The 14,616-nt window shown below is 45.5% G+C and overlaps 1 protein-coding gene across 1 annotated transcript in view; it reads right to left on the reverse strand.

Annotated features, from left to right (window-relative positions):
• The window catches only part of HSCB (HscB mitochondrial iron-sulfur cluster cochaperone), a 45,700-nt gene that overhangs the window by 18,738 nt on the left and 12,346 nt on the right, over positions 1-14,616 (reverse strand). Inside the window, exons 2-3 of the mRNA XM_068238737.1 lie at positions 11,661-11,757; positions 3,658-3,747 (exon numbers count right to left, since the gene is read on the reverse strand). Coding sequence (XP_068094838.1) covers positions 3,658-3,747; positions 11,661-11,757 — 187 coding nt within the window. The remainder of the gene's footprint in view (positions 1-3,657; positions 3,748-11,660; positions 11,758-14,616) is intronic.

Here is a 14,616-nt window from a genome sequence, read left to right on the forward strand (position 1 = left end):
TGACCTGTGAATAGGACGTTAGGCCCCTTAGCGCACCTAGGTTGCAAAAAAGTGCCACACATGTGGTATTGCCGTACTCAGGAGAAGTAGTATAATGTGTTTTGGGGTGTATTTTTTACACATACCCATGCTGAGTGGGAGAAATATTTCTGTAAATGCACAATTGTGTGTAAAAAAAAAAAAAAAAAAAAAAAAAAAAATCAAAAAATTGTCATTTACAGAGATATTTCTCCCACCCAGCATGGGTATGTGTAAAAATACACCCCAAAACACATAATACTACTTCTCCTGAGTACGGCAATACCACGTGTGGCACTTTTTTGCAGCCTAACTGTGCTAAGGGGCCCTAAGTCCAATGAGCACCTTTAGGCTTTACAGGGGTGCTTACAATTTAGCACCCCCCAAAATGCCAGGACAGTAAACACACCCCACAAATGACCCCATTTTGGAAAGTAGACACTTCAAGGTATTCAGAGAGGAGCATAGTGAGTCTGTGGCAGATTTCATTTTTTTTTTTGTCGCAAGTTAGAAGAAATGGAAACTTTTTTTTTCCTTTTTTTTGTCACAAAGTGTCATTTTCCGCTAACTTGTGACAAAAAAAATAAAATCTTCTATGAATTCACCATGCCTCTCAGTGAATACTTTGGAATGTCTTCTTTCCAAAATGGGGTCATTTGGGGGGTATTTATACTATCCTGGGATTTTAGCACCTCATGAAACATGACAGGTGCTCAGAAAAGTCAGAGATGCTTCAAAATGGGAAAATTCACTTTTTGTACCATAGTTTGTAAATGCTACAACTTTTACCCAAACCAATAAATATACACTGAATGTTTTTTTTATATTTTTATCAAAGACATGTAGCAGAATAACTTTCGCGCTCAAATGTATAGGAAATTTTACTTTATTTGAAAAATGTCAGCACAGAAAGTAAAAAAAGTCATTTTTTTGACAAAATTCATGTCTTTTTTGATGAATATAATAAAAAGTAAAACTCGCAGCAGCAATCAAATAGCACCAAAAGAAAGCTGTATTAGTGACAAGAAAAGGAGGTAAAATTCATTTAGGTGGTAGGTTGTATGACCGAGCAATAAACCGTTAAAACTGCAGTGGTCTGAATGGAAAAAAAAGGCTCTGGTCCTTAAAGAGAACCTGAGCTGAAAATAAAAAGTCAAAATAACCATACACTGGTCATACTTACCACCTGTGTAGTCTACTCCCCAATCTCTTTCTCCTCTCCTGCGTCCCATTTGTCCACTGTGATCAGTGGAATTCTCCGTCCTCCATTTAAAAAATGGCCATTACCCCATAACAGCTTCCTGGTCAGCACACTGTTAAACTGTAATATCACCCACTTAAGCCATAGGGAAACATGGACATTACCTTGCACATTCAGTGGTAACTCACAGCTGCTGATATATAACGGACAGCAACTGGTATTTTTCAGTTCTGACAAAATATTGTCAGAACTGGAAGGGATCACTGTAAGAAGAAAATGGTGAGCTTCTGAGAGTAACTGACGGTGAGGTAAGTATGTAATATTCATTTGTAGCTACGTCATGTGTTTATTTTAAATAATTTTACTCGCTTCAGGTTCCCTTTAAGGGGTTTTATGACTGCAGTCCTTAAAGCGGACCCAAACCAAACATTTTTTTTTATTAAAAATATTTAGTTGCACCACTCTGACACATACAGAGATACATAAACACTCCTTTAAACCTATGATCATTTCAGTGCATGCTTATCACCCTTCTCTTTTCATAGCTAGGGTTATACAGGGGGCAGCCATTAGCAATTCCTCCATTGCCGGACACCATCTACTCCTCCAGTTTGCCGGAAAAATCCCGGCAATTTGAAAAGAAGGGAGGGGTTCCTCCAATAAATGTAAAATATTTTATATTTGCCATCATGCAGCTGAAAAAAGGCTGCTATTTTTCATTATAATTTAGAAAATAGGTTTTATTTCTGAAATCTTGTATTTTTTATTTGGGTCCACTTTAAGTGGTTAAAGGCATGCCCATGAGAGGTGTTCGGAGTCCCTTTAACCATGTCAGTGATGTTCTGCTAGAATTTTTTTTCTGGGATAGTAGCTTTCAAGCTATGAGGAATCTTTTTAGAGCAAAGCATAAATGCTGGCTTTCAGACCACTTTAAGCTTACTGCAGGCATGCACACAGAATCAGGTTCAATTCACACTATGCTAGATCAAGCCAGTGTTGCAGCAGATCTGAATGCTACAGATGCACTGTAAATCTATAGCACATGGCATCAGGAACCGGAGGGATGTCGATGTACGATGACTGGCGTGAGTGGGATGTGGGGATGAAGCACCCCACGCAGGACTTGATAAGTGGCTGCCGCTGTGGCTCACTCTGTATCTCGCCAATTACAGTCATTGGTCAGAGGTGCGGGGGCAGGAAATCCTGACCCACCTCTAATGATGGCCATACATGGTACAATTTTTTTCATACAATCTTACCATTTTTATGTAATATAAGGGAATTGCCTAAATTATCCTCTCAGTATATTCACTTAATTTACCCTTATACTACATATAAATGGTAAGATTGTATGAAAAAAATTTGTACAATGTATGGCCACAAGTGTGCCCCTTACCCTTGGCTATGAGCCAGAACTTTAGGTCTGATTCGCATACTATGTGACCCCTGTAGTTCTATATAGCAAGTCAGACCTGCATTTTGTGACTTGTAGCTTAGTATATACGCTACATGACTGGATTATAATGATGCTTATTTAGAGTACATCTAAAACTTTGCAGCAATTCCTTTGCCTGTTGGTGGAATTAATAAAAATATTGTAACATAACACAATGCAATCATATTTTAATGGCGGTTTCACACTGTTGACTAGTGTTGTGGTGTGACTATATCCATCAGAATAACACACAGCACGCTGTGCGCTACTGAGCAAGGCACCCAAGCATAAAGTCTATGGACTGTATACTGCACTGTATGGATTTCCATTGCACTGAAGGGTTAATATGGGTGCATGCACGTGCATTTCCACAGAAGGGATCTTTATTATTCATCCTATTTGCACTAATTAATGCACAACTTTATAAATATTCATTTTGCATGAAGTGCAGCTGCAGGCCTGGAACCCACTACAAATCGCTAGTGCAATCGCTAGAGTTATTTAATTAGCGTTTCCTAAGCGATTTCATGAGCGTTTTCTGGTGATTTAGGTAGCGATTTTAAAAAGTGTAAGCTTTTTGGCAGCGATTGTGATAGCGATTTGTAATTAGCGATTTTAATTCTGATTGGTCCTTTCAATTATCTATTTTTACAGTTTGCAGACATTTAAAATCGCACACAAATCGCTATGTGTAGCGATTCATGAGCGATTTGCCAGAGCTTCAATACACGCAAACGCTCCCAAAATGCTGCAATTGTGATTTTGCTAATCACAATCGCTACTGTGGAATTTGTTACATTCACTTACATTAACAGAGCATTTAAAGAAATCGCTAGCGATTTAAAGCGCTACCTAAACGCTCAAAAAAGTGCTCTAGTGGGTTCCAAGGCCAAACTTTGCTATGGATTTATTTTCCAGTCAGGGTTTCTAACCAGGTTTTTACCACTTTCTGTAACCATCTAAATCATATTTTTAAAGGAAATATTTCACACACTGGACTTACCAAATATATTCCCCTTCTTAACGGAGACAGCAATGTATTGTAAGCTTTGTTAACTAATGAAGATTGTTGGTCAGACAGATCTTGCTCATACTAAAAAATTAAAGCAAAGAGTAAATCATTAGGCAAGGGACCAAAAAATGTATGCGTAAAACATGCTAAATAGGAAAGCAAAGCACATTCAAATTTCACAGCAGTCTGTTGTGCCAGGGCAGTCTTAGGGCTCTTTTACACTACATGCGATTCTGAATTTGATGCGATTTTACATGCATATCGATTTTTGACGCGATTAAAAAAAAAAAAAGTCTTGCAAGCTGTGTTCTTCTTGTGCTGTTAGCATGCAGTGAAAACCGCAAATCCGAATTTTGATTTGCAGCTTAAAGGGAAGCCTTCAGGTGCATACACAAGCACGGTTATGCTCAAAAGTGGCACTGCGGTGACCGAGTGTTATACAGTCATGTTTCTCGGGATTACACAGTGTACTGTTTAATGGAGGGGGATGAGGGATGACAAGGTACAACAGCGCATGGTGAAGCTTCCAGCAAGTATGGTAAGCGCAAATACAATGCACTAAATGACAATGCCGCTTAGACATCCGGATCTCCATGTGACATCTTGGGACACCCACACACAGTATAGCAAGACGTACTCTAGAGGACATACCATAATTGGTTAAGTTAACACTTATCCTTTAATAAATATGATAAAAAATATAAATTGAGCGATCTAATAGTAATGCAAAATGTAAATGATAGAAAAGTTCCAGTAAAAAAAAAAAACCACAACAAAACTAGTGGACTGGAGAAATCATATATAGCGGGAGTGTCAAATTCAAACACACAATTGCCCCAAAATTGAAAACTGGGACCAAGTCACGCCCTGTCCTCAATGTGTAGTGGTCACCTCCCTCACTTAGACAGTTCCCCGGTGTCAACTGTTTTTTTTTTTGTTTCTCCCTCCCCGTACAGTTTCCTGGTGTGTAGTGTGCCCACTTCCTTCCCTTTATAGTTCTCTGGCGTCTTGCGGTCTTATCAAACCCCCCCTCAATACAGTTTCCTGGTGTCAAAATGCCCCCCTCCCCTATACAAATTCCCTGGTATCTAGTCACCACTTCCTCCCCTATATCGTTCCTTGGCATCTAGTACCCCCCTCCCTCTCCCCTATACAGCTCCCCCTCCCTCCTTTATACAGCTCCCTGGTGTCTAGTGTTCCCCACCCTGCAGTTCCCAGGTGTCTAGTGACCCCCATCCCCTATACAGGTCCCTGGTGTCTAGTACCCACGTCCCTCCCCTGCACAGTTCCTTGGTGTCTAGTGGCCCACCTCCCTTCCATATACATCTCCTTGATATCTAGTACCCCCCATTCTGTGCTCTCCAACCCCAGTATATGCAGACTAGCAGTTTCCTTTGTGCAGATGGTTGAGAGAGATGTATACCATTTTGGAAACTATCCATATTCTTTAACCTTTCACCCTGCACTATGTAGCCCTTATAAATCTTTGGCAGACAAAAAGTCAGAGAGGATAATGCAGGCCATACACACATTTATTTTCCTTGTCGATTCCCAGCTGATTTGCTTAACTCTGATTGAATCTGCAACAGCACATCAACGGCCCAAAACATTGGACAGCAGCGAACAGCTCAATGCTGCGGCTTGATAGATTTCAACTTGCAGTATGTGGAAGGAATAGATTCAGATCAGAGCGGGATCGATGTGTTTGCCATATTGGGTGGCAATCTACCATGTGTGTATGGCCACCTTTAGACAAAGGTTTGTCAGAGAAATATTCCCCTCTTCTAACATTTGCTAAAAAACAATGACTGCATTGTATCTCCATACTTCAGGGTATGAACAAATCTACTGTACATTCTGGTGTAAAAGACGACCCCCAACTTTTCCAGTTAAAATATACATTTTGGTATATACTTACCCTATAAGACTACCCCTCTTGACTCTTGGAAATTTGTATACTGTACTGTGTGTACTGGTGCTATACTGTATAAGCAAGTACAGATACTGGTGCTGTACTGTATGTGGTCCCCAGTATACAACAACCAGCTGATGTACCTTACTGGCTGGTTGTTGTATACAAAGCCTGCTTGGATTGCTCAGCTGTACCTGTCTCCAAGACTATCAGAGCGGTACCGCAAACATGCCTCTTTCACCCGTCTGGCCCTCCCTTGTACACTATTACCTCCTCCTCTGCCTCTCAGATCTCACACATGTGCGCCTGCGCAGCTTCACTGCAGTCCTCAGGAGTGAGATCTGAGAGGTAGAGCAGGAAGTATGGTAATAGGATACAAGGGCGGGCCAGACAGGTGAAAGACGTGTTTTTCCGGGCACAGCATCGCTCTCTTTTCCATACCCTGGGTGTCCTGGACACCTGCAGCTTGCTCCGCCCTTCACTTTTACCTTCCCAATGAGGTGCCCCCTCACCTCGTCATCAGGACCGTGTTAAGTCAATTCTTTTCAGGAATCCTGGTGAGTGGATTTTCTTCTACCATACTTGTACAGCACCGCCCTTGCTACTTTCATACGGTCGCTGCATATGGTGGGGATGCGGCCGCGTAGATTTTTGAGCTCCCCCACCATATGCGCCAACCGCAGATTCTCCAGTCTGGCTCAGAAGTTTCAACACTCGCCCTATAAGATGACACCTGGCGTATAAGACGACCCCAGACTTTGGAGAAGATCTTCCTGGGTTAAAGGGAAGGTTCAGGGAGGGTGGTTAAAAAATAAAAATCAATTTCCACTTACCTGGGGCTTCCTCCAGCCCGTGGCAGGCAGGAGGTGCCCTCGCCGCCACTGCGTAGGCTCCCGGTGGTCTCCGGTGGCTGACCCGACCTGGCCAGGCCGGGCTCTTCTGCGCTCCAAGTAGTGTTGGGCGAACAGTGTTCGCCACTGTTCGGGTTCTGCAGAACATCACCCTGTTCGGGTGATGTTAGAGTTCGGCCGAACACCTAATGGTGTTCGGCCATATGGCCGAACTAAAAGCGCATGGCCGAACGTTCGGCTAGCGCTGTGATTGGCCGAACGGGTCACGTGGTTCGGACCCGAACGCGCTCTGATTGGCCGAACGGGTCACGTGGTACGGGTAAATAAATACCCGATCCACGTCATTTCTCCGCCATTTGTCTGTGGGTTTAGCTTTGGGTAGGCAGGCAGGGTAGTTCACTCTCCAGCCAGGCTAGCCAGGGTCCCCCCAGTCATTGTGTCGCTGCTGGGAACAGTAGTACACCGCTCACCCACACTATATAGCATTGTGTTTACTGCCACTCTGTGTCTCTGCTGGGAACAGTAGTACACCGCTCACCCACCACTGTATAGCATTGTGCTCTGTGTCGCTGCTGGGAATAGTAGTACACCGCTCAGCCTCCACTGTATAGCATTGTGTTTACTGCCACTCTGTGTCTCTGCTGGGAACAGTAGTACACCGCTCACCCACCACTGTATAGCATTGTGCTCTGCATCGCTGCTGGGAACAGTAGTACACCGCTCAGCCACCACTATATAGCATTGTGTTTACTGCCACTCTGTGTCTCTGCTGGGAACAGTAGTACACCGCTCAGCCACCACTGTATAGCATTGTGTTTACTGCTGACACAACCGGCAGCGACACCACGCACACAACTGCCAAATAACCAGTCCGAAGAATTTCCTCAGGACACAATGGGGTATTCGCAGGAGCTATTCCCAGCCCAACAAACTTCCACCTTTCAAAGGTCAATGGAACAGCCAGAAATTTTGTGCCCGGATTCACAAGCATTTCGTGTGGGAAATGCACCGCGCACTGAAATGCAAGGCGAGTCCGAGGACTTTGAAACCCAAATCCCAGAGCAAGTTGGGCAGGAGGGGTTTCAATTGCAGGAGGTCGGCCGAGAAGATCTGGAAGACGACGGTGGAGTGAGCTGCGCAGAGGTTGTTCTGGGGAGCTCTACTCCACGGCGGCGGCCCACAATCACATATGACGAGTTTGAGGAGATGGAAGAGGAGGAGGGTATGGACAATGTTGACAGAGACCCAGATTTTGTATGTGAAGGAGAACATCGCCGTCGTAGCAGCAGCACAGATGAGTCTGTTGAAGAACCCACTGCTGCACAAGTTCGCCTTGTGCCACAAGGTAGGCGGCGCGAAATTTCAGGCACCACAAGCGTGGAAGTTCAAGTGAGACGCAAAAGAGGCGCAAACAGAAATCGCCAGCAAGGCAGGTGCTCCAAAGTCTGGCCTTTCTTTGAAGACTGCAGTGAGGATGGTACCATGGTGATTTGCAAGGTGTGCAAGACCCGCCTGAGCAGGGGGAAAAATATTAACCTCTCCACCACCAGCATGACCCGCCACATGGTATCCAAACATCCCACTCTGTGGGCGCCAGGACAGGGTACCAGCAACACTGCCTCCCTTGGGGTCACCAGACCCTCCTCAGCAGCAGCAGTAGCCCAGCCATTGCGTGGTTCACAACGACATTCACAAACATCAGACGACGCTGACACGGTCACTTTCCGGATTAGTGCTCTTGAGGTCTCCCAGTCTTCATCAAACACAACAGCCCTTCAGTGTGCAGCCCTACGGTTCAGTTGTCTGTCTCGGAGATGTTTGAGCGCAAGAGGAAATTGCCAGCAAATGACCCCCGGGCCAAGGCACTAAAAGCCAGCATAGCCAAGCTTCTGGCCTGCGAAATGCTGCCATATCGAGTGGTGGAGACAAACAGCTTCAAGGGCATGATGTCAGTGGCCATCCCACGTTACGTGGTTCCCAGCCGCTACCACTTTGCGCGCTCTGCATTGCCTGAGTTGCATGAGCACGTGGTCAGCAAAATAACCCGAAGCTTGAAGAATGCCGTTGCCTGCAAGGTTCACCTCACCACTGACACCTGGACGAGTGCGTTCGGCCAGGGTCGATACATCTCCCTTACCGCGCACTGGGTGAACCTTGTGGAGCCTGGCAGCGATTCCTCACCTGCTACGGTGCGGGTGTTGCCCACACCGCAAACAGCTGCACCGCCGTCCGTCCCACTGAACAACAACAGCAGCACCTACCTTTCTAACTCCTTCTCCTCCAACGCATCTCAAAGCTGTACCTCATCCGGAAACGCTAACCCAGCAGCAATAGGATCGTGGAAGCAGTGCAGCACAGCTGTTGGCATGCGTCAGCAAGCGTTGCTGAAGCTGATCTGCCTTGGGGATAATCAGCACACAGGGGTGGAAATTTGGAGGGGAATAAAGGAACAGACGGATTTGTGGCTGGCACCGCTGGACCTGAAACCGGGCATGGTTGTGTGTGATAATGGGAGTAATCTCATTCGCGCTTTAAGGTTGGCTAAGCTGACACACATCCCTTGCCTGGCGCACGTGATGAACCTAGTAGTTCAGCGGTTCCTGAGGACATACCCAGGCGTGGCCGATCTTCTGTTGAAGGTGCGACGAGTGGCCAAACATTGTAGAAATTCCAGTACTGCTTCGGGGGCACTCGCCAAGATGCAGGAGCGCTTCAATCTCCCCCACCATCGCTTGCTGTGTGATGTCCCTACGCGCTGGAATTCTACGCTGCACATGCTAGCCCGCTTTTGCGAGCAGAAGAGTGCAGTGGTCCAGTACATGACGGCGCAGTACCGAGGCGCATCCGGACAGCTGCCAAGCTTCTGTGGATCCGATTGGGCCAACATGTTGGACCTCTGCCAAGTCCTCCAAAATTTTGAGCAATCCACCTTGCTTGTGAGCAGTGACAACTCTTCAGTCAGCATAACCATACCACTGCTGTGTTTACTGAAGAAGTCAATGTTGAAAATCAAGGAAACAGCTGTCATGATGCAACTGGGGGAATCTGAAGGAGAAAACGATCAGCGCGATGATACCAACATCAGGCCATCTGCCTCAGGAAACGCTGGCCCCAGCAGCTATGACGAAGAAGAGGAGGAGGAACAGCTGGAGTTGGAGCAGGAATTTCATGCCACCACTGACGAGGCCAGAGCGGTGCACGTTGGACTTCCACAATTCAGCGCGAATGGTCAGCAGAAGCAGACCAGGAAGAAGGTGACGACTATGATGCATCACAACAACTATCACAACGCTCACAAGAGGATGATGAGGATTCTGGCAGGACTCTGGCACACATGGCTCAATTCATGCTAGACTGCATTGAACGCTACCCACGCATGGTGCGCATTCTGGACAACACCAATTACTGGGTTTATACCCTTCTGGATCCACGGTACAAACACAATGTTCCAAAACTGCTTGAAGAAAGAGTCAGACAGGTCAAAATGGAAGAATACCAGCAGGCCCTTGTGGAGACTTTAGAGAGGAGATTGACATCCTCCCCCTCCTCTAGCCAGTTGTACGTCGACAGACTGACTTCCGCAAACCCAGGACGACCAGGAGGGCAGCAAACAACACAAGCCGCAGCTAGTGCCCAAAAGGGAATGGTATCGGCAGTGTCCTTGGAGTGGGAAAATTTGCTGACACCCATGCAGCAGCCCACAGAACAGCAAGCGTGCAGATCCACCTCCAACACCGATCGCCTGGAGAAGATGGTCAAGGACTACATGTCAGCTGTGTCGAACAATCCATCTGCACCCTTCAACTATTGGGTATCGAAGCTAGACACCTGGCACGAACTGGCAATGTACGCAATAGAGGTGCTGGCTTGCCCGGCAGCCAGCGTTATGTCGGAACGCTGTTTCAGTGCTGCCGGAGGCATCGTCACAGATCAGCGTATCCGCCTCTCCACAGAAAATGCAGACCGTCTGACTCAAATTAAAATGAATCAATCCTGGATTGGAAACGACTACGCAACACTCCCGTACCCCAACCAAGTAACATGAACAATGAACATCTGTGATGGGTTAGCGTTTCCGGTCCCTGTTTATTGAACCTCTCATCTGTATTAAATTTATGACAGCATGCCGACAAAAAGCAAATTGCTATCCGCACGCTTCTTGTCCGCATGCAAGGTCTGGGTCGTTGTGTCTCAAAGCGTGGCCTTCTCCTCCTGCGCCTCCTCCTGTTCCATCACGTGTGCTGCTGCTGGGTTAGCGTTACCGGTCCCTTTTCCTGGAACCTCTCATCTGTGTTACATTTATGACTGCATGCCGACAAAAAGCAAATTGCTATCCGCACGCTTCTTGTCCGCATGCAAGGCCTGGGTTGTTGTGTCTCAAAGCGTGGCCTTCTCCTCCTGCGCCTCCTCCTGTTCCATCACGTGTGCTGCTGCTGGGTTAGCGTTACCGGTCCCTTTTCCTGGAACCTCTCATCTGTATTACATTTATGATTGCATGCCAACAAAAAGCATGTTACCTGTGCAAAGAAAACAGACATTTCCTGCATTTAAAAAAGACAGTTTTCCCTTTGAAACTTTAAAATCGATTTTCTCAAAAACTATAAGCTCTTTTTGCTACATTTTTTTTCCTCTTGTACCCACTCCCAAGGTGCACATACCCTGTAAATTTGGGGTATGTAGCATGTAAGGAGGCTTTAAAAAACACGAAAGTTCGGGTCCCCATTGACTTCCATTATGTTCGGAGTTCGGCGCGAACACCCGAACATCACGGCCATGTTCGGCGAACGTTCGCGAACCCGAACATCCAGGTGTTCGCCCAACACTAGCTCCAAGGCCCGGCACTTCTGCGTCCCACGCCGGCGCGCTGACGTCATCGGACGTCCGCCGGGCTGTACGCGCAGAACTACTGCGCCTGCGCAGTACAGCCCGGAGGACGTCCGATGAAGTCAGCGCGCCGGCGTGTGACGCAGAAGTGCCGGGTGCCAGGTCGGGTCGGCCACCGGAGACCACCGGGAGCCTGTGGAGCGGCGGCGAGGGCACCTCCTGCCTGCCACGGGCTGGAGGAAGCCCCAGGTAAGTGGAAATTGATTTTTATTTTTTAACCACCCTCCCTGAACCTTCCCTTTAAAAAGTAGTCTTATACGCCAGAACATACTGTTTGTTTACTACCTCTGGTAAGCTAGAAACAATAACTTCTTATGTTTCCCATCCTGTGCTGTTGTAGTACTAACCTGCGACTTCTGACTAAAGTAGTCTGGGTGAAGTGACCTCTGTAGATCTCTATAATTCTTCTGCAGCTCCGGAATATTAACATCAAACGATCTGTCACTATTGGAAACAGGTATTACAAGCTTAGCTGAACACTTATAACATCTTAACAGCAAAATTACAATATGCGAGGGATACTATGGAATGAAAATGTCAAGAGGCATTTTACAGGACTGTAGCAACAGCTGTGAGTACAGTCTGATACCAGGAGTTAGCTCACCTGGTAACGACATTTTAAGTAACACTCCAGGACAGGTATACATTGAGACTTGGCTCCTCCCAGGAACAGGAAATATCCTTCAGCCTCTCTATAAATCAAACAAGGACCAAGGGTCAGGCAGTATAATATAAAGGAACAGGAACAATATACTCAACATAACCCTATTATATTACATTTACATACATATAACATATAACATAACATGTATATCATGCAATACTTGATATATATGGGGGTGGGTACCCCCACCTGTCCTGGAGTGTTACTTAAAATGTCGTTACCAGGTGAGCTAACTCCTGGTTTTTCCAATAACACTCCAGGACAGGTATACATTGAGATGATAAGCAAGAAATCAATCACCAACCTCAGGGTGGGCTAACTGCCTTTAAGACAGTTCTTCCGAAGTCTTGATCGGACTCTGTTATTCGGTCCAATCGATAGTGCCTCATGAATGTTCCCAGATTCTTCCAGGTCGCCGCCTTGCAGATATTCAACGGTGATGTACCTGCCCTGTAAGCCCACGTAGTTGCGGCTGCCCTGGTGGAATGGGCCCTTAAGTTTTCTGGAGGATCCTTACCCATAATGCTGTATGCTTGTATGATGCAATCCTTTATCCATTTGGCAATGGTCTTTGTGGAGGTTTTTAATCCTTTGGATTTGCCTGTATAGTTGATGAATAACGACTCTGATTTTCTGAACTCTTTCACTTTTTCTAGGTAAGACATTAGATTTTCTCTAACATCTAATTTATGCTGTTTACTTTCTTTTTCCGTTTTTGGGTCTCTGCAGAAAGAAGGTAGTATTATCTCTTGTGTTCTGTGGAACATGTCTCCCACCTTTGGCAGGAATTCCGGGCTTGTTCTAAGAACGACGTGATCGTCAAAGAAAGAGCAGTATGGTTCTTTACATGATAGTGCGTGTAGTTCACTAATCCGTCTGGCAGACGTAATCGCTACTAGAAATACTGTTTTCAGAGTACACATCCTTAGAGAATCCTCATCAAATTCATCAGATGTCAATGCCTGCAAGACTAAAGATAGATCCCACTTTGGGAACTGTCTGACTCTTACTGGTCTATTCCTTTCCACCGATTTGACAAATCGAATAATTAGAGGGTCTAATGCTAATTTCTTATCTAAATAAACTGATAAAGCGGATATCTGGACCTTAATTGTGCTTAAGGCCAGTCCTTTCTCTACTCCCTCTTGCAGAAATTCTAAAATTGTTGCCATTTCTGTTGATTGGAAGTTTGAGTTTTCTAACCATAAATTAAAAGTCTTCCAGTACTTCTGGTATATTAAACGAGTATTCTCTTTCCTACTCTTTAACAGAGTATTCACTACTCTTGAAGACAATCCCTTACTTTCAAGGACTGCCCTCTCAGATACCACGCTGTAAGTTTCCATTTTCCTAGATTGGTCACAGCCTGGTCTTGTACCTGTATCATATTTTCTGATAACGGTATTTCCCATGGTTGCTTCGTTAACATTGAGAGGAGAAGCGGATACCAGGCCCTCTTGGGCCAATTCGGGGCAATTAGTATCATTTGGCACTGTGACTTCATTAATTTTTGAAGTACCAGGGAAATCAAATTTAACGGTGGGAATGCATACAGTAAACTCTGATTCCAGTTCTGCGCCAGAGCATCGATTGCTAATGGATTGTCCATGACATTGAGGGAATAAAACTGTTCGCACTTTCTGTTGGCCTTGTTCGCAAATAAATCTATTTGTGGTTGTCCCCAATTGCTCACTATTGTCTGAAATAAATTTTGATTGAGGGACCATTCTGTATTTGAGGTCTGTACCCTGCTCAATTGATCCGCCAGAACGTTTAATTCCCCTTTCAAGTGTACTGCCGTTAGGGATAGTAACTCGAGTTCTGCTATATCCAGGATCTCCATAGTTAGAAATAGTAATCTTTTGGATCTCGTGCCCCCCTGGCGATTCAGATACGAGACAACCGTCGAGTTGTCTGACTGAATCTGAACATGAGATGACCTTAGAATATGTATCGTGCTGATTAGAGCCATCTTTACTGCCATTAGTTCCCTGAAGTTCGATGAGTGTTCTGCCATCGTTTGACTCCATACGCCCTGAACCTGAAAAGTGTCCACGTGGGCTCCCCATCCTGACAGACTTGCGTCTGTCGTTAGGATCTTTTGAATAGGTAACGACCATAGTCTGCCTTGGGTGAGATGCTGCAATGTTTGCCACCACTCCAAACTGGCCTTCGTTTGGGAATCCACTGTCACTTTGCTGTCTAGTGTCTCTTGATGCTTGTCCCATTGGGTCAACATCCATGACTGCAAAATCCTGGTATGTTTCAGCGCCCACTGGATTGCTGGCGCTGCTGAAGACAGCAGGCCGAGGAGTTGCATAATTTGTCTGATTGTCACTGATTGGTGTGCACAAAATGTACTCACTTCGGATACAATCTTTTGTATTTTTTCTTGTGGAAGAAAAATTTTCTGTTTCACTGAGTCTATTACAAACCCCAGGAATAAAATTTCCTGAGTTGGAGTAAGCTGCGATTTCTCTTTGCTCACAATCCAGCCTGCCTCTTGTAACTGCACTAGTACAATCCGTTTGTGTTCCTCTAGTTCTTCTAAAGTTTTTGCTAGAATTAGTAGGTCGTCTAGGTAAGGAATTATAATAATTCCTCTTTTGTGTATTGCTGCGATTAGTTCTCCCATCACT

This window comes from Hyperolius riggenbachi, chromosome 1 (genome assembly GCF_040937935.1).
Source record: "Hyperolius riggenbachi isolate aHypRig1 chromosome 1, aHypRig1.pri, whole genome shotgun sequence".
NCBI lineage: Eukaryota > Metazoa > Chordata > Amphibia > Anura > Hyperoliidae > Hyperolius > Hyperolius riggenbachi.